At 38.3% G+C, this 23,470-nt stretch overlaps 1 protein-coding gene across 1 annotated transcript; it reads left to right on the top strand.

The window, feature by feature from the left end:
* The first annotated feature begins 300 nt into the window (after positions 1–300).
* Positions 301–21,955, top strand: TMEM267 (transmembrane protein 267). The gene is made up of 4 exons (XM_071731648.1): positions 301–331; positions 3,234–3,413; positions 5,297–5,684; positions 13,770–21,955. Exons 3-4 carry the CDS (start codon positions 5,373–5,375, stop codon positions 14,103–14,105), a joined length of 648 nt encoding a protein of 215 aa, XP_071587749.1. The 5' UTR covers positions 301–331; positions 3,234–3,413; positions 5,297–5,372; the 3' UTR covers positions 14,106–21,955.
* Positions 21,956–23,470: the final 1,515 nt, after the last annotated feature.

The raw sequence follows: 23,470 nt of genomic DNA, 5'->3' as shown, positions 1-23,470 counted from the left end.
TTTTACCGTCGGTGTGTCACTTCCAGCGCTGTATTTAATCATCTTGTGAATACCCAGCCCCTGTTTTTTAGTATTTCTGGAGGAATTATCCCTCGGATCCAGTTCCCGCTCCCCTCCCTCCAGCTCTGAACCGGGGAAGGAAAGAGGCGGCTCCCGCCGCCGCGGCCAGCGGGCGGGCCGCTATCCCGGCATGCTCCGCGGCCAGCCAGGCCTCCCCTTTCCTCTCCGGGCCGCGGCGCCGGAGCTGGGGGACGGCGGTTTCGCTCCTTCCCTCGGGGCAGCGGCGGCGGAGGCGGAGGCGGCGGCGGCGGCGGCGGCGGCCGCGCTTCAGGTGGGCGAGGCGGGCGGCGGGGTGGGCCGGGCGCTGGGAGCGGCGGCGGGTGGCTTCCATCCCCCATGAGGTGAGGGGGCTGCAAGCCAGACAGCCGCACTCTCGCCCCGCGGAGGCGGGAAGCCTCCCGCCGCCAGGCCAGGCAGAGTCGGGCTGCTGCTCAAGACTCTGGGCTGCTGCTCTTCACGGCTCTGGATTGATGCTCCTCACGGCTCCGGGCTGCTGGGTGAAGGGTGTCAGGGTCTCTTGCTGTGGGGACCGCGAGGCCTTTGGAGTGTAAGGGGTTTTGCGGAGAAGAAGGTAAAGCAGCGGGGAGACCCTGGTAGCAGTCTGGCGGAGCCCTTCCTGTGCTGTTCATGTGGGTGCCGGTGCGCCGTGTCTGAACAGGGGAAGCGGCGTGGTGGGTGCGGGGCCCCCTGACACCCCTGTGCTCTGCCTGTGCCTCGAACGTGTCTGTCGGCCCGGCTTGGTTGATGGTCGAGGAGGTGGCTGATGAGGGGCTTTGGTGCTGGGTGTCGAGGCGAAGCATACCCTTTCCTCAAGACGTAAAAATTGTTGCTGATCCCTGTAATTCTTCATGTCTGCATCGTGCCGGTCTTTCCTTCATGCCTCTCTAGTTACAGATACCGATTGCGTTTTAGTATTGAACTGGATTAGCTGTTTATGATCTGATGCTGCTGTAGTTAATGAGAGTAATACATAAACTGTTCATGCTATGGTTTGTTGTTGTTGTTGTTGTTGTCCTGGATTATTTTTTCTTCCCAAATTAATTTTCCTCTACTGGATACACTGTGGTCTGTCTATGGTTACTAAATACTTACAGGATATTTCTTTCCACTCTCCCCTAGGTACATCTCACTTCCAAAATACTCATTAAGGTAGGTGAAGGTCTGAATTTGGTGTCGTGGCATCTCTTGTCAAATGCTTTTCATTTATAGTCCCTGAAATAAGCAATTTAATTAAATCCTGATTTTATGGGGGGTTCGTTTGGTTTTTTTCTTAATTTCATAATGTGTTTAATTCAGTCTGTTCCACAGGGGCTTGGTAAAATCCTACTGATTTTGTGTTTTTTCCTCTTCAACCTCCTTACATTCCCCATCCCTGATAAAGCGTTATATATATCTGACCCAAAAATATCTGCGTTATCAGTTCTTCACAGATTGCTGTAGGTTTGGATATGCTTTCTCATCAGATAGTGCATTAAGGGTTTGAGCTTCTATCTTAAATGGTAATTTTACTTTGTGGAGTTTTTCATATAAATAACATCCAACATAATTTTTAATTTTTTTTTTAGGATATTGTAGAATCATAAAAAACTGCTCTGAATTTTTGACTCCGTGCATAAAGTACGTCATTGTACTGATTTTATGCATTAAATTCCTATATGTACCTGGTAACTTCTTGCAAAACTGGGACAAAAATTTTGGAAAGCAGTTTTTCTAAATAATAGTTTAAGCCATTGAATTTTTTTTTATTCTTACATCATGAGTTGAAAGACTACTTACAGGGTCAGCTGTTTACCCAGATGCAAATTTATAGCTCTGATCTAAATATGTTTATGTGTCAGTAATTTACAGTTACTGCATTTGTTAAAAGGTTTTATATAATTTCCTTAAGGGAAAAAAAAATAGCAAAATTGCACTATGTAGATTCAGGCAGATAACGTGCATAATGCTTTATGTCAAATAAAATAAAACGAGAAGTCACAGCTCTAAGCTGTGTTACTGCATCAGGTGATATGTGCATGTGTTTTATGTAAACCCAACCTAAATCTTTCCTCCAGTATGTGAACGGACTCAGCACCTGTAGGTTTCTAAGCATTCTACTGTGATACATACATCTATTACCTGCTGTTCTCTTAAGAAAAATGTAAAGTCCACAGCTGTGTTTTCTGAGATGTATAGAATAGAAAGACGCACGACACTATTACAGCATTTTGTAAGCAATATTAAAAAAATTGGATTTTGGGCAAAAAATACAGCTTCTAATTTTATGTTAAAATTATGATTTCAGAAATTATTTTGACAGTGTTTTGCTTTTTCTAGTCTGATTTCACTCTTGATCTGCAGAATTCTTACAGTTAACACCCTTGCACCTGTGCGTGTGGCTTGATTTTTACAAAGACAGCAGTCGTTTTTGTCTATAAAAGACTTAAGAGACAGACTGTTTAAAAAGGCCATGGGCCTGGTGTTACTAAGGGTAATTTGAAGCCACATCTTTGCTTCATGTTTTTCATTCTGGCTTAAAGACCCCCATCCACATATTGTCCTTGTTTTCCAGCTGGTGGTGTTACCTTTGTTTCTTGATACATAATTCTGAAATCGTACTCTCATTTTGGATTTTAATTTCCTGTGTACTTCATGCACATTAATAATATCCATAGCAGAGCAGTGTAAACTTACCACAGAACTGATGCAGACCTCAGCTGCTATTTGAATTTATAGGTCTCTGTTCACATATTTGATGGTCCATAAATGATGGGATAAAATTAAAAAGATATACCTGAATGTGACTCATCCATGTTTCATTAAGTGAGAATCTTTCGGGCACACAGTTACAAGGAAAAATCTGCTAAAATAGATCTCTGCATATTTTGAAATGCAATTACTTAGAAGGCTAGAAGTGCCCTTGTCTGACTTCATGACATTGAGTTTTATTATCTTTTAGTAATTATCTTGCTTCATTTTATTTGCACCCTTCTCTTGTTTTATGGTCTTTTTTTCCTGCTTTCTTTAACAGAGCTTTTAAGCTCTATCAGAAGTTGCTTTTAGCTTAATTTTATTTGTTCAGGAACCTTTTAGTGTTGAAAAGGTGTTGCTTCTTTCTTTATTTTTTACTGTGGTTTGGGTTTTGTGTATGTTTTTTAGAGAGTGCTCACTGCTGCCTGGTTTGATTTATTTAGGATGGGACAAATTGTACTCGGTCTTACCTGCACTGGACTGAGCAGACTGTATTCAGAAAGCATACAGGCTCAACACTGAGTATAAACCACCTTTGCTACTGGCATAAGGCAGCTGCAATGGAAAAAATGTCCTCTAGTCTGAGGACATGTTTGATTGAATACTGGTGTGAATTTTAAAAGGTATGTTTCTATATCAGATGTTCACAGATTAGATTCTTATACAGTATTTGTTGTAATTTTAAATAAAATATGTAATTTTAAATAAAATGCCATGTGACATGATGATTATGTAGAAGACACATTTGTGAAGAGATCACCACTTGTTTCTTAAAAAAGAATTTATTCAGAAATGTACTGGATATTGTAAAGTTACCCATCAGAAAAATGGTAGTTCCAGTGTTTCAGGAAATACTTGGTGTCTGCATCTTCATTCGAAAGAGGTGCAGTCATGGTTAACAGACTCTAAACTTGACCTACTTTTTTCATCTGTTTGCAAAGTCCATGTATTATTCATCCTTGCTTCTGTTTTTTTTTTTTATTTTAATGTTTTCCAAATAAATGACTGAGTGGGCTTTTTTTCTGTAAAGATCTACCCCATTAGTCATGTCTTGTGGATAATTCTACAATTCAAAAGGCCCCAGGAGACATTTTGTATTTTCTGGGGCTTATAATCAATAATATGCTGAAAATAATAAAATATTCTTTGTCAGTGTTATTAGTATTAGTTTTTAAAGGAAGCCTAATATGCTCACTCAAAGCCCATTTAGAATCAAATTTATCTGATAGAGTTGTGTGAAGAAGGATTGTCAGGATTTAACATATTGCACAGAAACAGCAACCTCTTGGGAAAAATCTGTTCCTTGATAGGATATAGGCTCTGAAGCTGTGGTCTGTCTCCATGGCATCCCTGAAATACAGAAGAGCAGAACAGTTGTGACAATCAGAACTTGTCCTTTTGTTCAAAGACATAAGGATTTTTATTTCAAAACTGTTCTTTTTAATGTTATCACAGAAATGAGTGTTCTATCTTCATAATCCAGGGAGCAGGATTGTCTTTAGGATCTTAACTTATTTTTGGAATATTGTTCCAGGTGTCAGGCGGTTACTGAAGGACAATTCCAAGGAAATAACCTTGTACAGAAGGGTTTTACAACCATAAATAGTTTTTAAGGACTTTTGAGTGATTATTATTGCTCTTAACAATGTCTTTATTTTAAAATCATAGCAGTCGACTTTTGAAAATTACTGTGATTAGTTAATTCTCTATTTTTCTGCGAAATGAGCTGTTTCAAAGGTAGTGTGGCAAACAATAGACAAGCCCTGAAAGTTACAGTAGAGTTTACTGTTGGAATGCACACTGAGGAAAAGCATACCATAGTCTTGCTCTGTCAAGAGTTAGTTTTGGTTACTTCTATTTGACTGAATGGTTCCTGTCTGTGTTTATGATAAATGGTAAAGGTATTTTAGTGGTTCTGGTTTTCCTTATGCTTATTTTACATGCTAGTCTCCAAGGTAACCAAGGAGTTGCTTAGAGAGAGTACCAGGTTGAAAACGCATACATTTACAAAACATTGAAAATAGTGTTTTGTATTATGGATAAGAAACTCGGTTTTAAAGGTTGTGGCATATAGAAGTTTGGGGGTTTTGAGCATCAGTCCTAAGAAGCCTCCAAATTTAGTCTTTTTCTTGTTATTGCAATGTAAAAGATTTAATTTGATTAATATAATGTATTCAAGACCAGAAGGAATCTTGAAACACATTCAGTGTTCAAATTATCATAGACACCTTTCAAATTATTTTGTAAAATTTCAGAAAGTAGAGTTAGAGCTTTTAGTGTTACAAATATTTTCTTAAAGTTAAAACAGGGCAGGTATTTAGATTCAGATCTCTAGTATTCAAGTAAAAAAATTAACTTAAATGAAAATGAAAAATTCCCTAGGAACTAGTGCAAATGCTGATTTTGTTAGGGGTGTTTTTATATTCAGTTGTAGATAACAAGTGCTTTGTGCTAATGGATTTTTTTTTCCTTCAATAATTTTCTTTCCCCTTCTCTGAATTTACAGAAAAACTGATGATACAAAGGACAATGTGCAGTGTGTATGCTGATGATATTTTGTGTGCTGTGACATAGTTTTTGCCATGGCATCTGAGACTGAAAAGGCCCATGCTCTTCTTCAGACTTTCAGCACAGCTTCAGTTATTTCTAGTCTAGGTTTGGGAATATTCTGCTTCGTAGCAGACAGACTTTTGCAGTTTTCCTTCATTCAGCAAAGTGACTGGCTCCGAGCTTTCTCTGATAATGCAGTGCATGGTATACTGGGAATGTGGTCCTGGGCAATAGTGATTGGACTCAGGAAGAAAAGTGACTTCACTGAGGCTGCCCTGGCTGGCTTCCTCGCCTCTGTCATTGATGTGGACCACTTCTTTCATGCTGGCTCCCTGTCATTAAAGGTAAGTCAACAGGTCAGTGATTGTTTTCTTCCTTCATCAATGTTTGCTTTGTCATTCTTCTGCCATATCCTAATTTTAAAAATTCAAAGTAATTAGATTAATTTTTAACAGATACACTGGAATTACACTTCTATGCAGCTTTTTTTGATTTTAAAAGTCCTAAAAATATGTTGTCTTTTGTTAAGTTCTGCTCCTTATAAGGCTCTGAAAGAACAGTTCTGAAAGCCCTTATACATGGTATTCTATGTGTATCACGGTTGCTTTTTTCTCCAAATTAAACAGTTAAGTTATTCCATGGGGACTTTGTATAAAAAGTGGATTATTCCATTTCTGTCTACATAAGGGGCAGAAATATCTGGAACGTAGATAATCCAGCTACTGTTTGTTTTCATTCAGTCTTACTGAGCAGTACATTTGGTGTTAGCCAGTCCTAAATAGTTCTCCCACAAACAAGCTATATACTAGCTGTCACCTTTAGAAAGACAGTCTGGGTTTGCTCTTAAATACAGTTCATTGTGGAAAAAAAAACCCAAAAGGTGTCAAACGTTTTATTAAAAGTAAAAAAGTGAATTGGCTCCTGTTAAGGAATATATGTAACCATCACCCAATTACAGGCTGGTTTGGGCAGCGTTTCTTGATAGGATTAATGCTAGCAGATTACGGCATTCTTTTTCAGTGGTTCTCCTGTGATTTAGGTATGTCCTATCCCTACTTCCTCATTCACACACATGCATATATCTCAATCTTCTTGCCTACCCCAAACATGAGTTCCCAGCTTTTGCTGACCACAATAAAACTCTCTCTTCTGCACACTCTCCAAAACAGTTGTGCTTTCTGTAAGCTCTGGTTGTGCCAGCCCTGGCCACATTTCTCTTAATGCTGCACTCTGGACCTCATACCTCAAGTGGATGATGCTTCTCGCTTCCAGTTGGCTCCTGGTCCCCAGAGCAAGATCTCTGCTTGTTGTCAGGAATTTGCTCTGCTCAGCAGAACAAGTTGTCACAGTGTGATTATGCTGGTGTTGCTAGCATATGTATACATGCATGCATACTCCCCCCTTTCCAAAGATGTTCACAGATAGACCTGCACAGATGAAAGGGGAGATGTGAGCATTCAGCCAGAGCATAACTTAGTTCTTCGGCCATCTCACTTTTCTCTTCCATCTCACTTTTTTTATGGATGATAGAGGAAAAGGCTCCTAGGAAGCAGCAGAAGGAAATAGGTAGAAGGAAAATTGCTGTTCTTAGTAGTCCTTTAATTAAAGAACAATGCAAAATGGTTTGTCAAATTAAAAAAAAAATACGTAGGAGACAGCTAAATGCAGTAAGTGTTATTGCATAAAGTCAAGATGTAAAAATCAGACTTCCAATGGGAAAATAATTCTGGTTTATGTAGAATGTCATTATTTGTTGTAGAGAAAAGATGGTTTCCCATTCATGCATTTGTTCAGTTTCTTTCTTGTATTTGACTTTGACAAAGCGAATTTTCACCAAATCACAGTCTGTCTATTTGAAAGGGTCTTCTGGAGATCCATCTTCTTAACCTTTCCTGCTGAAGCTGGCTCACATGTAGCTGGTTGCTCAGAACCATGTCCAGATAATTTTTTAGTATCTCCATGAGTGTAAATTCTCTGGGCAGCCTGTTCCTATGCACAGTGATCTTCACTGTGAAAATGTTTCCTTACATTCAGGAGGAACCCCCTGTGTTTCAGTCTGTGCCTGTTGCCTCTTGTCCTGTCAGTGGGCACTGCTGGGAAGAGCTTGTCTCTGTTCTCTTTACACCCTCCAGATAATAGTACAGCTTGATGACATTTTCCCTGAACCTTTTCTTTTCCAGGCTGCACAGTCTCGCCTCTCATCCTTTCCTCATTTTCAAGATGCTGCAAACCCTTCATGATCTTGGTTGCCCTTCTCTGGACATAGTCTCCAGTAGCTCTGTGCTTCACTCATAGTGGGGAGTCCAGAACAGGACTCAGCACTCCAGAGGTGCTGAGGGGAGAGGGAAGGATCACCTGCCTCAACCTGCTGGGAATACTCCTAATGCAGCCCAGGGCACCACTGGCTTTCTTTGCCACAACATCATGTTGCAGGATCAACTTATTACTGACCAAGCTGAATTCCTCAAAACTGCTTTACAGCCAGTCAGCCTCAAATGGTGCCTGGCATTGTTCCACCATAGACAGTTCCTAGTTCTCCCCTTTTCTGTACCTTTTGCATAAGCAAACACTATGAAATTGCAAAAATGTGTAAAGAAAAGTAAATTTGGTTTGGTTGACTGAAGTGTCCTAGAATATTAACGTTTTGGCATGTGCAAGTAAAGAATGGCTAGTATATAAAAAGTGTTATTAAAATTTTATTGCTACTTTTTCTTGCATTTGAGATTACCAGTATTTTCTTAATTATGACCACTAGATGACAGTCTTCACCAACATGTTTAGAAAGTTGAGTACTGTATAAGGTCATGGAACTGGGGAGTGTCCTGTCACTTTTAATCTTCAGTGAGGCAATGTTAGATATGTTTACACTTTCCATGATGGAGAGTGTTTGTCTAGCCTACCCCTACTATCCCAAACAAAGTAAATAATTGCAATTCTATTATTTAATTTGATCCTGTGTTGTTTCAGTTTCCAAGCACCGAACAGTTGTTTTTTCTAGTATCCAGCCTAAAGTATTGCTTTTTACAATGTTTCTTGTTTCCTTATTCTTTAAGGCCTCTCTGCAGAAGGCAGCTGATTGCTCTGCTCTCCTGAAAAACGTTTTTCAGATCAGAATACAATATGTTGCCAGTAGAAGGGTAGCCCTTTAGCAACCAAACTTAGCTGAGGTAAGGAGAAGGCAAGATGCCCAAAGGCTTCTTCATAGTAATTTGCCTACAACTGTCTCCCCTTCCATACATTAACTGGGCTAATAAAGGGTGTTAACCTGTAAGCCAAGTCCCGTGTGGGACTTTTGACTTTTGCAACAGTAAGGTATTAACTTACAACTTGAAAAACCACTGTGCTTTACAAAAAGCCTCTTCCTGATGAAATACCTTTCAAAAAGCTCTGAAGGGTCTAGATTTGTGGTTTCTAAACCTCTTACTACTTTTCTTGTCTCCTTTTGCCATAGTTGTCTTTAGAAGGTCTTGTGTATAGTATTTTAGGTGAGACTTCATTTGACTCAAATAGCATAGGCAAATTCCTCTTAACGTCACATGCATACAACACTTCTGTCTCTTCAGAAAGAAAAAAAAAACCAAAGCAAAACCATCTGTTTCAGGTTTTATGTCATCTTGCAGTGCCATCAGAGTCTTTTTTGTTTGTGATGCAATATAGGCCCCATAAACTTCTCTTGTTGTTGCCTGGCTAGCTAGATCCGATTTCAAGGTGTAATTTTTCTTTCCTCACCTTATTATGATGTGCCTTTCAGTTTCATGCTGTAATTTCAGACTGTTGCCTATGTAATTTATTGCTTTGTGGGAGGCTTTTTTACTGCCTATTTGTCAGTTCTATTTCTATTTCTTCCTCTTTAGATTGCGGGATTGAGAGTAACTTATTTAAGAGACTGCAGTGTTTACTGCTTATGCAATACCTTACTAAGTAACTAATAAAATAAGAATATAATTAACTAACCACACCACTGTTACTTACTTGTAATAATTATATTTTTCCCATTACTCTACACATTAATCTATAAAGCTTTTCCTCTGCACTTTTAATCTGATGACAGATTCTCTTTTGAAGTAACCCTTCTGTGCAGCACAAGGCAGTATTGCCTTCTACCTCCAGTTGCTACCAAGTCCCTGCTCCAGTGATCTGCTCCTGTTCCTGCTGGCACTGCTCACTTCTTGAGTTACTGGCTATTGGGCTGTTTTTCTGGGTGTCATTGTTATTTTTCTGGAATATTCAGGGTACACAGTCACCTATGGTATTTATATGTTTGCTCTGATGAATACTTGTGTATCCAGGTGGCATGTGATCTGCCCTTTTCCCCACATTTTTTTTGCAACAAGTATAAAGTCTACAAAGACTTTGCTACATAGAATTTGGAGCTCATTGTACTCCATGTAGCTTTTACTGTGTATTGGATGTATACAAATGAGAAGACTCTAGGAATGAGCTCTAAAGGTAAAAGTTACAGCAGCCTGCCACCATACTCAGCATTGCTTGTAAGTGAGAACTTCCCACGACTCCTGGGGTTGTAGCCCAAACACTTGTATTTCAAAACATACAGAAGTTGCTAGCTTGCTTTTTACACACACCACCTTCTGAAGGTGTAGAGAATGCCATCAGTTGCAAGGAAGACTGTGTCAGCAGACACACAGAACACAGCAGGCTAATGAGCCATTCAACCTGGGCTGCATAGGAGCAATTCTGGAATTAGAGAATAAGCTTTGCACACAAATGGTTATTATAATACTGAATTTATGGATCATCCTCACAACTAAGGACTTAAGGCTTTTGAAGCAATATGGAATACTGAGTGAGGGTGCCCATGTTGTTACATAAATTCTGTGGTGTCACTTAAAGCATTAAAGCAAAGACATTGCTTGGGTTCTCCTGCATGTAGTTGTTGTCTCCTGTTTGCAGCTGCATATTGTAGTGTATGGGAGGGGCTGGAGGAGCAGGAACTTCAAGAAGATTTTGTACCTGTTTGAGGATATATTCAAATGGAACGATAGTGAATAGATTTGAATAGGTGTTGTGAACAGATGCTGTTTGCAGCTGCAGTCTGATGTCTCTCATGGTTGGTATCTCCAGAAATCTACTCAAACTGTGATCATCTTTCTCCAGGGGGTTTAAGGCAGAAAAGTCCCACACCATTCTTTTTTTTTATATCCGGTCATCTCTAAAGGTGAACAAATTTGCCTGTTAGGAGAAAGAATGGCTTACCATGCCAGGTAAAACTATGTGTTGCTAGGGCTTAGCAACTCAGGGAAGTAAATGTTTCTCCACTTACAGAATGGGAGAGGGAAAGCAAACAATTCTTCTCTCAGAACTTGAGCAACAGCACTTCAGAAGCCTAATGACAATATTGCAATTGAAGAATAGGGTTTTCTCATGCTAAAGTTGAGGTCTCAGGTTTGCTGTACAAACAACCCTGCCATCCAAAATTCTATATGAAAAAAATTTGAAGCATCACCTCCCCACAGCTGTAGAAAGACTGGTACTACTGCTGATAAATTACATACGTACCTAACATTCACATTCTCCTTCCTTGCTTGGGTTGCTGTTGTCACCTAAGCTCCATAGCTTGGAGGGAAAAGACTCATTTAGATTTGCCACTGATTTTGTCAAAGTACAGAAACAGCAATCAGTCAGTAGGATGTTTGTCAAAATCTATGACCATCCAGGGTGTTTTTTCAAAATTTTCAAAACTACTACAGACTTTTTGGTTCTTGCTGACAGTAGCAAAAATCTGACTATCTGTGTAGAGTAGGTGATAAACAATTCTACCATTGCAAGATTTTTCTCCTTTTAACCAATGAACAGTTGGCTTGCATGAAACAGGAATGAAGCTGTAGGAAATACACCTTTTGCAGCAACTCAGGAGCTGAGTCCATACCATTACAGTTAAAAGTTGTGATCTTTTTAATCCCATCACCTGATGGACAAAGCCACAGACAAGTACCAGTTACTTCCAAAACAGCTCCAACTCCCTCATACACTGCCAATATCTTCTCTTCTGTTAAACTATAGTTCACTTTGGACCCTTTGTATCTTTGACTCCAGAATGCTGGGAGTCAGCCTTGAGTCTCTCCTGGTGCTTTCTGCCAGATGCTCTAGGTAGGACTGTCCCTGACTGCAGTATAGAGCACAGCTGTAATACCCAGTCCTGTTCAGAGCGGTCCAAGGGCTGCTGCATTCACAGTTTGTCATTTAATGTGTTCAAAGGCCATTGGCTGTTCAGAGCCCCATTTAAAATTGTTCTTTTGGGTCACTTCATAGAGAGTTTTTACAGTCTGACAGTAACTGGGAATATGCATTTTGTAGAAACACACAATGCCAAGAAAGGCTTGAGTTTGTCTTTTGTTAGTTGGTGGGTATATATATTTTACTTAGTTAATCACATCCATTAGGTTCTGGTGATACCAACCTTACCACTTTATTCCCAGGAAATGGATCTCTTGTGGAGGTCCCTCGGCGTTGCTTCTTTTTATCGCAAATGCAGTTTCCAGAATAATTTGGATTATTTTCTTTCTTAAAGACTTCTTCTGTGTTACCCCAAACAACGATGTCATCAATGTACTGCGTATGTTCCACAGCTCCACCTTTCTCCAGTGCAGTCTGAATCAGTCCATGGCAGATGGTAGGGCTGTGTTTTCACCTCTGAGGAGGTCTATTCTAGGTGTACTGGACACTCTTCCAAGTGAAAGCAAACTGCAGCCTACACTCAGCTCCTAAAGGAACGGAGAAGAACACATTAGTAAGATGTCTGTAGTGGCAAAGCACCTGGCTGCCTTTGTCTTCAGTTCATACTGAAAGTCTAGCATGGTCTGTCACAGCAGCACTCAGCAATGGTGTAACCTCATTCATGTACCAGTAGTCCACTGCTCATCTCCGTTTCCCATTAGACTTTTGCACTGGGCAAACAGGACTCCTAAAGGATGAGCAAGTCCTGCTGATGACTGCTCAACTATCCAGTTGAGGGATGAGCTTACGGATGGGAATCACAGTCTCTGTTGCTGTGATACTGCCTTTGATACACTGAAGTAGCACTTGGCACCTGCTACTCCTCAGCTTTCAGCAACCCCACAACTGAAGGGTCATCTGAAAGATCTGGTGAAGTACACAGCTGTTCTGAGTTCTCAATCTCTACAGCTTCAATATCAGAGGCCCACCAGTATGCTTTTGGGTCCCTGAAATACTCTCTCTTGAAGTCATCTATGCTAAGGATAGACAGTACATCTTGGCCTGTCACTGGTGATTTTGTCACTTTTTTCCAGTGGGACTCACTTCAACCTCTGGAACAGTTCTTGAGTTCCCCCAGTCAGTCAGAAATAGTTACAGATTCTGTCCCTCTATGATGAAACAGCATTAGGGTTCACTGTGCACCAGTGTGAACTTTATACTTTTGTGGTTCCAGCATGTCAAGCCATCAAATCCACACAGTCCCAATAAACTTGGTTGTTCCTCTCCTCCTCCTGGCTGGGTGTAGGACACCTCTAATTTTGAACACATGCATTTACAAATGGTTTCATGTAGCTTCTGTTCCCTCTGCTGATAACCTGATGTACCTGATCTTGAGTTGATCTGCTCTGATTGGGGAAACACTCACTGGAGAATGGAGCAGACATCCTCCTGAAAGACCTTCCTTGTGAACTTCTACTTAGCAACTCCTGTAGTCCTGCTTGTAGGGCAGCAGTGAGGTATTTAACCCCTTCATCCATTTTTATCTCATGTCCTATCCATAATAGCACAGGAGAGACCTCACAGGCCACTTTGTAGCATGTGCTGTTTCTCCCAGTTTGGTCTCATAGGAGGGCATCTCTTCGTAATGTCTGTAATATGGATCCATATTCTCCACTTTATTCAGACTCTTGGTCAATGTTTCTATGTCTTTTGCCTGTCCATAAAGAATATTGAGTGAAAGGCAGTGAAAATACATGTAAGGTGGAAAACATTTCTGTCATAGTGGAAATTACTGTTCTGTTTTACATGTCCAACTAAAACAATGGGTGCAAACTGTAGTAGAATGCAAGATATGTTTTTGAAATTAGGTGCCATTAAAACATGTAGGATATTTCAATTAAAGCATATTAAATAGATGAAGTGTATTGTATGGTTGTTTTTAATTATCTTGAAATGAAATGCATATATCAGTGTGGGAGACTATACACATTTCTTTGTGCAATATGACAAATAGCATGCCTCAGCCTTCTCCCTCCCTGTTTTGCTGTCAGTAGTGCTTAACAGGATGTATGATTCATATCATACAATAGACATAGAGACATCTAAATAGTCATATTGTTAATTTTTATCAACTACAGTGGAAATGTACAGTATGTTTTTCTTTGCACTGAGCCACTTCCCAATACACTTGTAAATGTGAAATGGATTCTTGTCACCATTGTAGCCATTGACAGTTGCATTTTTCTTTTCTACAGGCTGCTCTGACTCTTCCACGGAGACCACTTCTTCATTGTTCTACTGTGATTCCTGTTGCAGCTCTGACATTAAAGTTCATCATGCACCTTTTCAGGCTTAAGGATTCATGGTGTTTTCTTCCTTGGATGTTGTTCATATCCTGGACTTCTCATCACATCCGTGATGGGATTCGTCATGGCCTCTGGATCTGCCCATTTGGAAAAACTCCTCCTTTGCCATACTGGCTGTATGTGGCAATTACAGCATCTTTACCTCATCTGTGTTCATTTATTATGTATTTAACAGGCACTAGAGAATTGATGTCTATAAAACATGGAATCCGCATTGATGTATAAGAATGATTTGTTGTTGTTGAAGGTTGTTTGTATTAGCACTTAAAATAAGCCATTTGTTTACTACTGAAGTGGTTTCCTTATGTTTCTTACGACTTCCAAGTTAGGCATCTTAAGCCTGTGGAGGCAGTTACAGCTCCTGTGCCAGTTCTCTGTAGTGATAGAGACCTATTTAATGAATGGTAGTAAATTTATATCTTACATTCCCCTGGAAAAATGTGGTCTTCTGATACTGTTCATGCATAGCTAGCTGGGGAGGCACTTTTTACAGGGATGTGTGGCACTAGGATATAGGGGAATGTCTATTTAAACTGAAAGAGGGGAGATTGAGGTTAAATGTTAGGAAGAAATTCTTCACTGTGAGAGTGGTGAGACTCTGGCACAGGTTGCCCAGAGGAGTTGGTGAATGTAACTCTTTAAGGCCAGGTTGGATGGGGCTTTGAGCAATCTGGTGTAGTGAGAGGTGTTCCTGCCCATGGCAGGGACATTGGAACTACATGACCTTTAAGGTCCCTTCCAACCCAGTCCATGCTATGCTTTTATGATTTATAAAGTAGTTATTCTCTCTCTGAGGTACTTATATTACATTATACTATCATGGTGCTGTTCATTGGATCATCATTCACTTTGGATTCTGTTCTGCCTTTAGATAATGCACTTCATCTATACAGTATTTGTTAAGTATTAGCAAGTATTCAGTAGTGTATGGCACTTCTGGAAAAACATACATCACAATATTTAACTGTGTCTGCACCTCTCTGAGCACTCTTATCATATAGTATTTCTACTAAATTCTGTTCCTTTGCAGTGGCAGATAGGTACTGGCTATTATTTGTTCTTAGAAGAAGACACTTTGGTTACAGTATTCTTTATGCTCACCAAATTGTTTAATTTAAAAATATACTAGTTATGAATATTATTTTATTTGGAACTAAGGAATTTTGGTAAATATTTAAGGACTGTGTAATAAAAGACTTATTTATTACAGTAAATAATAAGTTTTAGGGGGATAAAAGAAGATAGAATCAAAATTGCTCAAAATGGGAGTTTTCTTGAAGACCTAACTACTGTATTTGTAAACAACATTTTCAATTAAGTGCAATATCATCCTCATTATTGTAAAATAAAATGTATTTTTATTACACTGAAATAGGAATATACTCAAAATTTCCTTAAGGAAAAAATGTATTATGTTGTGGGTTCACAGCATATTAATTTGCACTGTGGACTATTCAAAGTAGGAGGTTTTATTTACAGAAATTTCTGAGAAAAAAATCCAAAAGTAAAAATTATACTCTTAAGTATTTTGCAATGTTCAGGCTCAGAAATGCCTGTTAATTATGGTTTCATTAATTTTTTTTATCATCCAACTGCATGATCCATTAAGGAGACAGGGCGTTAATTATTCTAGATTTTGATGAATAGCTGTCAAAAGAGATTTATGGAAGAGCATATATAAGGTAGCATGTTTTGAAATTAAGTAATGAAAGGGCACAAAGATTAGGTGATGTGTTCATACTACATTTAGATGATTAAATTATATAAGTAAATGTGTAGTAGTATAAAGTACAAAAAAAAAAAATAGTAACTGGGATGACTGTCTTAATGGGTACCAGGCACCACCCATGGCTGCAAAATACTGAAGGCTCCTAGCAGTCACACTAAGCTGCAGAAAAATGCAGGTGTTTCACCCTCTTAAGATGTGCCATCCCACAAAAAAATAGTCTCTGCCCTGTTGTTCTTCGTGCCGAAAATACATGCTTCTAGAAGCTTGTCTGATGGCATGGTGGGCATGTTTAGCCTTTGATTATAAAATTAAGTACATTTTTTTTAATTGGAAAGAAGATGGGAAAATCAGAACATTCCTTAAGGGATTATCTTTGTAGTGTGGATTTCTGTCTTCTATAATATGTAAAAGTTTCTCAGAAGCAACGTGGGAACGTTGGAAATGTTTTGCTTGAGAGCCATTAGAGCAAAAGAAAAAAAAAAAAGCCATTCAAGTTGTCTTTCATCCAAAGGCATGAAGGTTTAGTAGGAGGAGCACTGCTTGTTCATTTACTTCTACTGAGTATTTTAAACTATAGGCTATGAAATACCAATAATGAATATATTTTGTGCAAGAAGTGAACACTTAAAAGCCGTGTAGAAAATTTGCTGTACTCTTGTTTCATGGTAAAGTTTTGTGCTTCATCCAAATTTGTTGCAAATGGGGATATGTATATAGGAACAAAGTGGAGAACTATACTTTCTCATTTTTAGATTATAGCTGTAGTGTTTTTGGTAACTAATGTCCACCAACAGTCCTTAAGATTGATACTGTACTGCTATACATTTAAGGATCAGTTAATGGGTACATCTCTGGTAGTTTAAAAGCATGTATTTTAATCTCCTGTGTTTCTAGCTGTTTCTGTGGGGTTTTATACAAGACTTCACAGCTGTATTTCCAAACGCTGTTTTCCTGGTCATGTTTTTATACCATTTCTACAACAGCTATAGGTGAACACCACCTAGAAATGTATTAAGGAAAGTTGCAAACACTCATTAAATTACTTCTTTCTGCCTTCAGACAGACATGGCAATCTCACACCTCATTCTGATGCTTAGGCAACGTGCTCAGGCCATTGGCAACTTTTCAGGATAAACTGACATGTTGCACATAATGCTGTAAGTTGTGGGAAGTGAAATTAGAGAACACAGGAGGAGTTAACTATTTGTTTCAGGCCATGTCACCTAGGAGATACACCTGCATGTAATGAATGGGTTGTTAACAGTTCCTTACCAGTATTTCATTTCAGATTCATTGGCATTTCCAACTATGCATTGATACCTGACACGTGTAGCAAAATCATGGCAAAAATAAACCAATATATTGAATTTGTGCTTTACTGCATGCATTAAAAAAAAAAAAAAAAAGAAAATGTGAAGTACAAAAATCATGTGAATTACACAAGAACTTGCTAGCAAATTGGTTAATAATTTTGTGCACAGTGTATGATACATATCACTAAAATATTTGTTATTTCAGTGGTTCATTTACTAGGCTACTCTACACTTTCCCTTGTATTTTCAAGTTGTACTTACGAAGTTGAAGAAAGTGAGGATTTTCTGTCTTATTTTTTATTAAAACTGTGCTGCTTAATTTCCCACTTTAATGAATTGCTGTCATAAAAAGTAGGTATTAATTATTGCCAAGTTAAATTTGTTGGAATGTTTCTTCTCCCCAATCTCCTAAAAATAAGATAAAATTTCTCCTAATTCCCCAGTGGTCTTCACACAGAGACTGAATGCATTTCTTATCAGTTTATATTCTAGTTTAAAATGTAATATGTATTTTCACATACTGCTGGTACCAATTTTATCTGTGGTGAAGTATATTGTAATCATATGCCTTTAACTGGTTATTGATTAGTGAATTATTCATAACTGATGCTATGCTCCATGGAAAATGCTGGTGAATTTGGATTGAACTGAAATAATTTTTAATAACCAAGCCACTAGTACTAGCTTAGTGTAAGAAAAAAAATTTTCCTTTGCTAATGGAAATAATGTTTCAGAACAAGAGAGAGGGGAAAAGTTAAAATTCATTTTAAAGGAAATGCTAGTGCATAGTTAATTTTGAACACAGATTTTTATTCCATCAGCTGCTGTCAGTATGAAGCTAAATTAAGAAATGCATCAGAAAAGTACATTTCTGTTTCAAGTAACTGAGCAAATCTAATTTCCGTCAATTATGCATATTTATTCAGGGCAGAAGAAATTTCGTATTATAGGTGTTAAAGAGCATGGGCTTTGATGAACTGGTAATTTTGAGTCCACAAGCTGTTTTGTTTCTCTGCTACAAGCAGATCTTGCATTGAAACTAAGGAAGAACTATCAGGTTAAAGTACCCTTTACATTAATTACCATTAAAAAGGCCTGTTCCTCAGACTAATAAATTGTTGCCTTCAGTTCTTCCTTAAATTCCCCAAATTTCGCATTCTCTACATTGCATTACAAGTTTGGATGCTGTACTTTAGAATTGGGTTTTGTTAATTTATAAAACAAACCCACTTAAATAGTAATTGTACTTATATATGTGTGTGTGTATATATTTTTTTTTTATTATTATTATTATATAAATGTTTGTGTGTGTGTGTGTGTATACACACCATACACTGATCTTCTGTGTTCTTACCATTTTCCATATGCTTAGCCTAATTTTGTGTTGAATTTTCCTGGGGTAAGGAGGAATGTTTGTCTCAATGGCCAGGAAACCCAGGTATGCTACTATTTAGCAAAAATGCTTCAATGCAGTACTAAGAAACTCTTCGTAATATTGAAAGCTAGAAAAGAAATTCTAGTTTGGATGGAAGTATTAAGTAGATTTCTAGGCAGTTTGTAAAAACAGATTTGTTTAATCAGAACTAATTGATGGAAAACATTTGTGTTAGTAAGTATGGGTGAACAGCCTGTGTGAAGACAGATTTGTATATTGTAAAACTGCTGCAGAGGTAATTGAGGAAGTCAGACTGTATGCTGTTGCTATATCCACCACAGAAACAGTTGCCTTGGCCAAGAAATGTTGATGTCCCTGAGGCCTTTCTCATGTTGCCAAGGCAATTCAGTCTTTGTTGGTTTTCTGCTTAAAAGTTGCATAACATGGAATAAGGATTCCTGGGCTGGTGTGAGGTATTTTCCTTGGTCTGCTGTCTAATTTTGTCACAATTTTTACAGATGAGCTAAAGAAGCTCCCATAGCTGCCAGGGGTGCTACAGGAACTATGGTAAAGAAATGAAACAAAAGATAGCAGACATAACAACGGCATAAGGGATTTACAAGGTTATAATGCTGTTAGTTTCACTTTTGCAACCCAAGTTTAAATTGCTGGTAGAAATAAAATTACTTCTTTTTAAATTTTACTGCCATCAATGTAGAACTTTGTGATGACTGCTCTAAAAATGTGAAGTGTTTCTGGACCAAATGAATAGTGTAAGGTTCAAGTAGTAAGGCTTTATTAGTATATTTTCAACAAAATCATCTATGTCTTTTTATTCATTGAGCTGTATATAAGATATAGGCACAAGCACTTGGCTATTTCCTATTGGAAGCATCGTTAAGATGTTTTTATACAGAGTACTTCAGCTAGCAAATCATTTCAGCACCAGTAATTTTTGTTTCACCAGTCTCTAAAGTGATAGACCTTCCCTTCTTCCAGACATGTTTTGTTAATATAAATTTGAGTGATTTGCCAGAATCTTTTGGATGAATATTCTGTATGCCTTGTAAATCAAAGACAAATAAGCAAAGCAAATATACTTACAACTTCATACCATAAAAATGTATGGATGTGATTTTTTAATAATTTTTTGCCAGAAGTTTAAACAATTTAAAATACTCTTGCAGCATACATCTTGCATTTACATGTCCATGTAAATGTTGACCACATGATATTTCTAGTAATAATATATGGCCACAGAGACATCAGCAGTGTTTCATGCACTCTCCAGCTGCTTCAGGTTGGATGAAACGTATGCTGCTGCTTCAGTGGACCTGACCCACACACCTCAGCAGGGTTCAGCAGACCACGTGGCAGACATCAGTCTCATAGCAAACCATCATAGAGTCCCTTTCTATTCAGTGTGTAGCTTAGTCAGTCTGTTCAGCAGTGGTTAAAATGGGATTTCTCTCTTCCTGAAAAAACAATGTCTATGTAACTACTACATAATGACTGAGTTGCATTCTAGTCACCACAGAGTGTACTGACTAGATGGTGTCTCACTGAAATGGAAATTATAGATTGGTTTTGTCTACCTATCACCATCAATTCCTATTGCTGGAGAAGGAAACCCTCTTTTCAAGGTGTGTTTTAATCAGTAGATTGTTTGAAGGTAGAGAAACATGAAAAAGTGAAACAAGTCAAGGCAGTTCTCATGAGACACTTAAAATAATTTCTAGACTGACATATTTCAGAAGAAGGAGGATCAGGTCTTTTAATTAATTGTAACTTTTAAAATGCAGAGAAAGCATTAATTGAAAAATTAGGTTATTTTTGTTTATAAAACCCATATCTGCCCAAAACCAGGAGTTTCTCTTTAAAAGATTTAACATTTTCAGTGAGTATATTTATCCTGGCTAAATTTTGCAGTGCTAAAATTTGTTTTAGTTTACATATCTTTGAAAAAACTAATTTTCTCTAGCTCCAGTGTTATGCAGACTTGGACTAGGAACATAAAATTTTAAAAGATTGCACTTCTTCCCCCCTTGAAAGTTGACTTGTGTATCCTACTTGTGTATCTACTTCTGTATCCTACAGCAGAGCTGGTACTAAGTGCTGTCAGTCTCTCTTAATAATAATATGTAAACAACTGGTCATCTGTTTTTGTCAAAAGTGTTTATTGCAATTAGAAGCCTCTGATATTACTCTGAAGCACTACCCAGGAGGTGTGGGTTGTACTTCTTGCCTCCATCTGCACAGTCAGTGCAAGCAAGGAATACTGTGGTGTTAGGTAAGAAAGATTGTGGCTCGAGTATGTGGTGTGTGGGGCTCCATGCAGTTTCCATGGAGGTTAAAACCTGCTTCTGGTAAAAACAAAATCCTGAATGTCAGGGGAAAAAAAAAAAAAAAAAAAAAAAAAGAAAAATCTTTTTTCCCAAGTGAATTGCTGCCACTGAAAGTCTTGCTAAATGATTGGGTTTCTTGAAAACTTGTTTCAGACAAGAAAACCAGTCTGGCTGTGACTTGAGTCACAAAAAAAGTATGTTCTTGCAGCCTGTTTCAGAGAAGGATGAATGTTGGCATATTTCTGTAGTTTTCTGTTGCCTGGATTAGGTTTGGAAAAAAAAAAAAAAAAGGCTCTCTCTTCTTAGTCATCAAGAGTGTGAGCATTTTCCCTCTTAATAGCAAACAGATTTGGAAACATTGGGTACAATGTTTTTGCCTTTGGCACACAGTCACAGACATTCACTTAACATGGTCAAGAGAGGTACTGAATAAAACATGGAAAGTCATGACTCTTGTGGTGGCAGCATTTTGCACATATTGTCTAAGTGCTGTATAAGCATTACCCAGTCTCACCATGTCCCTCATTAGTTTAGAGGGACAAAAACAACCCCACAAAAAAAGTGTATTGTCTTCCCCACATGAATAAGTGGGGAAGGTGGGGCAGGTAAGTGTGTTCAAAGATAAATTCTCCAAAGCTGAAGTAGAGCTGGCTGGGGAATGTTAGGATGTAATGCAGTTTTTCAAGAAAAAGACTGCTCTAGCATGGAGCTTGTTTCAAATTCTGAAGTTACTAGCTTAGAGTTTCATGGTTAAATCATATGCATCAGCCACTTCCTGCTAAGCTGACCAAAAGGGATGAAATTGTTTGGTTTAAAACAGGAAAGAGAGCAAGTTAGTGCAAACAACTTTCCAATGCCAGGATATTGGCTTTGGAATAGTAATGAGGAACTAACACCAAATTCACTTGCCAAAGTAAATCTACTCCCTGCCCCAAGTTAGTCAATAAATGCAAATGTGCATGACTTTTCATCCATACAAGTATTTGATGGGCTGGAAATGATTGGATAATTTCAGAAAAAGGCAGTGAAAGAGTTTACAGGCAGACAGTGTGCATAATGTCCTCTGGAGGGCACAGAACCACTCCTGGGAAGGACAGTCAGCACATACTGCAAAGGTTTGTCTCTTCTTCCTGTTTGTTTTTTATTGCATTCCAAAGACCAGATCCCTGAAAGAGCGGACAAGTCAAGGTGACCCATTTTTAACTGGCAACACACAGCCAGTGGTACCTGAATGCAGAGAAGATGTAACAAATGACAATATTTTCTTGCCCAACTTTAAGAAGTTAACATGACCTAAAAGAGATTTGAGTGCAGATTTGTTCCTGCGTGTTTTCCTGGATCAAATTTTGCTCTTTCACAACTGTACAGCCTTGATCTGTTAGGAGGTGGACAAGCTTGGTTCACTGGGCAAGTTTCACAGAGTAAGCTCTGTTGCAAATGAGGAGTATTTGGTGATCACATTACTTTTAAGAGGAATTCAAAAGAAATGCAGGCCAAACCCAGCAACCAAAGCCCTTCCCAGTATTACTGTGTGAGAAACGGAGAAGCAGGCATATTGTTAACAGCATTCTTATTAATTATTTATGTGTTCTGAGCAGTGCAGGAAGGTTTCAGTAATTCTGAATGTTAGCTGTTGTGTAAGATAGTCTCTGCCCAACTATTTTTTTTATAAATAATATAAATAATAATAATAATATAAATAATAATATAAGTAATCTGTTTTATATCATGTAGATAATATAAACTATAATAATCTGAAAGTATTTCTGATCTTGTTTAGTTTCACGTAATAGACATTATAAATGCAAATTAGTACTTAATTTTTAAAAATGTTACTATCTCCCATGGACATACAAACTCATGCAGAAAAAAAGAGCTGCCAAGAATAGCTGCATGTATTTTATTTTTGTCCTAAGTAGATTTCCCACAGTGATATCATGGAGGGCAGTGGGGAGGATCTATGTCCAACTCATACATAACTTTGCTGTTTAGAAATGAACTATGTATGTCTCCCATTGTTGTAAAGTATGGACTTTTTCAAGAGCAGGGCATGTTGGATTTTCCAAAAATGAGGCAGTGGAAGTTAACCCATTAGCAGTCCTACCTACTGTGTTTCATTGTAACACGACAGACTTTCATGCTGAAGTTCTCAAGTGCCCTCTGGGAAAATGGAACTAAAAAAATTTAAAAATGTGGGGAAGAAGCTGTTTTGGATGAATGATCCAAAGTGGGGAAACTTAAATAGTGAGTTTCCCCACTTCTGCCAAGCTACCTGGCAGCTTCTGAAACAGGATGAACATTGACAGGAAATGCATGCAAGGACACAGAGTGAAAACACACAACTCTCATTTCATGGTCAAGGGGCCAGGGAGCCCTTTCAGAAAGGAAAAAAACTTTGCTAGACCTGCCTTGTTATTTCTTAATCCTATCTCATCCTTAGCCTATGAGATATGTAAAAAAACAGTATTGGAAGATCTTTTTCCTCTTCCATTACTTCTATACCTACACTTCTATAGGAAAGTATTCCATTACTTTCCTATTCCATTACTTCTGAGCATAAATAAAGCGTGAATTCAACTCTGAATGAAAATCCTAGTATCCTATGTGAGACTAATAAGTAGGTCATAGCCTGGGGACTACCTGTTATCTGGCAGATGTGAGATCATGTGAAGTTGCATAAAAATCTCAGTGCTAGCTAAATGATGAAAATGTAATGTGTGGGCATGATGGTTTACAGGTCAAAACTTACTTTCCTAGTACAAACAAGGGCTGCAAGAGACCATAGTTCAGGGTTAATAATGACTTCACAAGCCAGTACAGCAGTCAAT

Source organism: Heliangelus exortis, chromosome Z (genome assembly GCF_036169615.1).
Source record: "Heliangelus exortis chromosome Z, bHelExo1.hap1, whole genome shotgun sequence".
NCBI classification, from domain to species: Eukaryota; Metazoa; Chordata; class Aves; order Apodiformes; family Trochilidae; genus Heliangelus; species Heliangelus exortis.
Note: the sequence above shows the minus strand (reverse complement) of the source record. Positions and strands in the feature narration are given on the sequence as shown.

What these genes read in the sequence shown, in the direction of transcription:
- TMEM267 (XM_071731648.1), top strand. Translation starts at nt 5,373, where the DNA reads ATGGCATCTGAGACTGAAAAGGCCCATGCTCTTCTTCAGACTTTCAGC. An exon ending in CTGGCTCCCTGTCATTAAAG is followed by an intron (nt 5,685 to 13,769) that starts GTAAGTCAACAG and finishes TCTTTTCTACAG; the next exon opens with GCTGCTCTGACTCTTCCACG.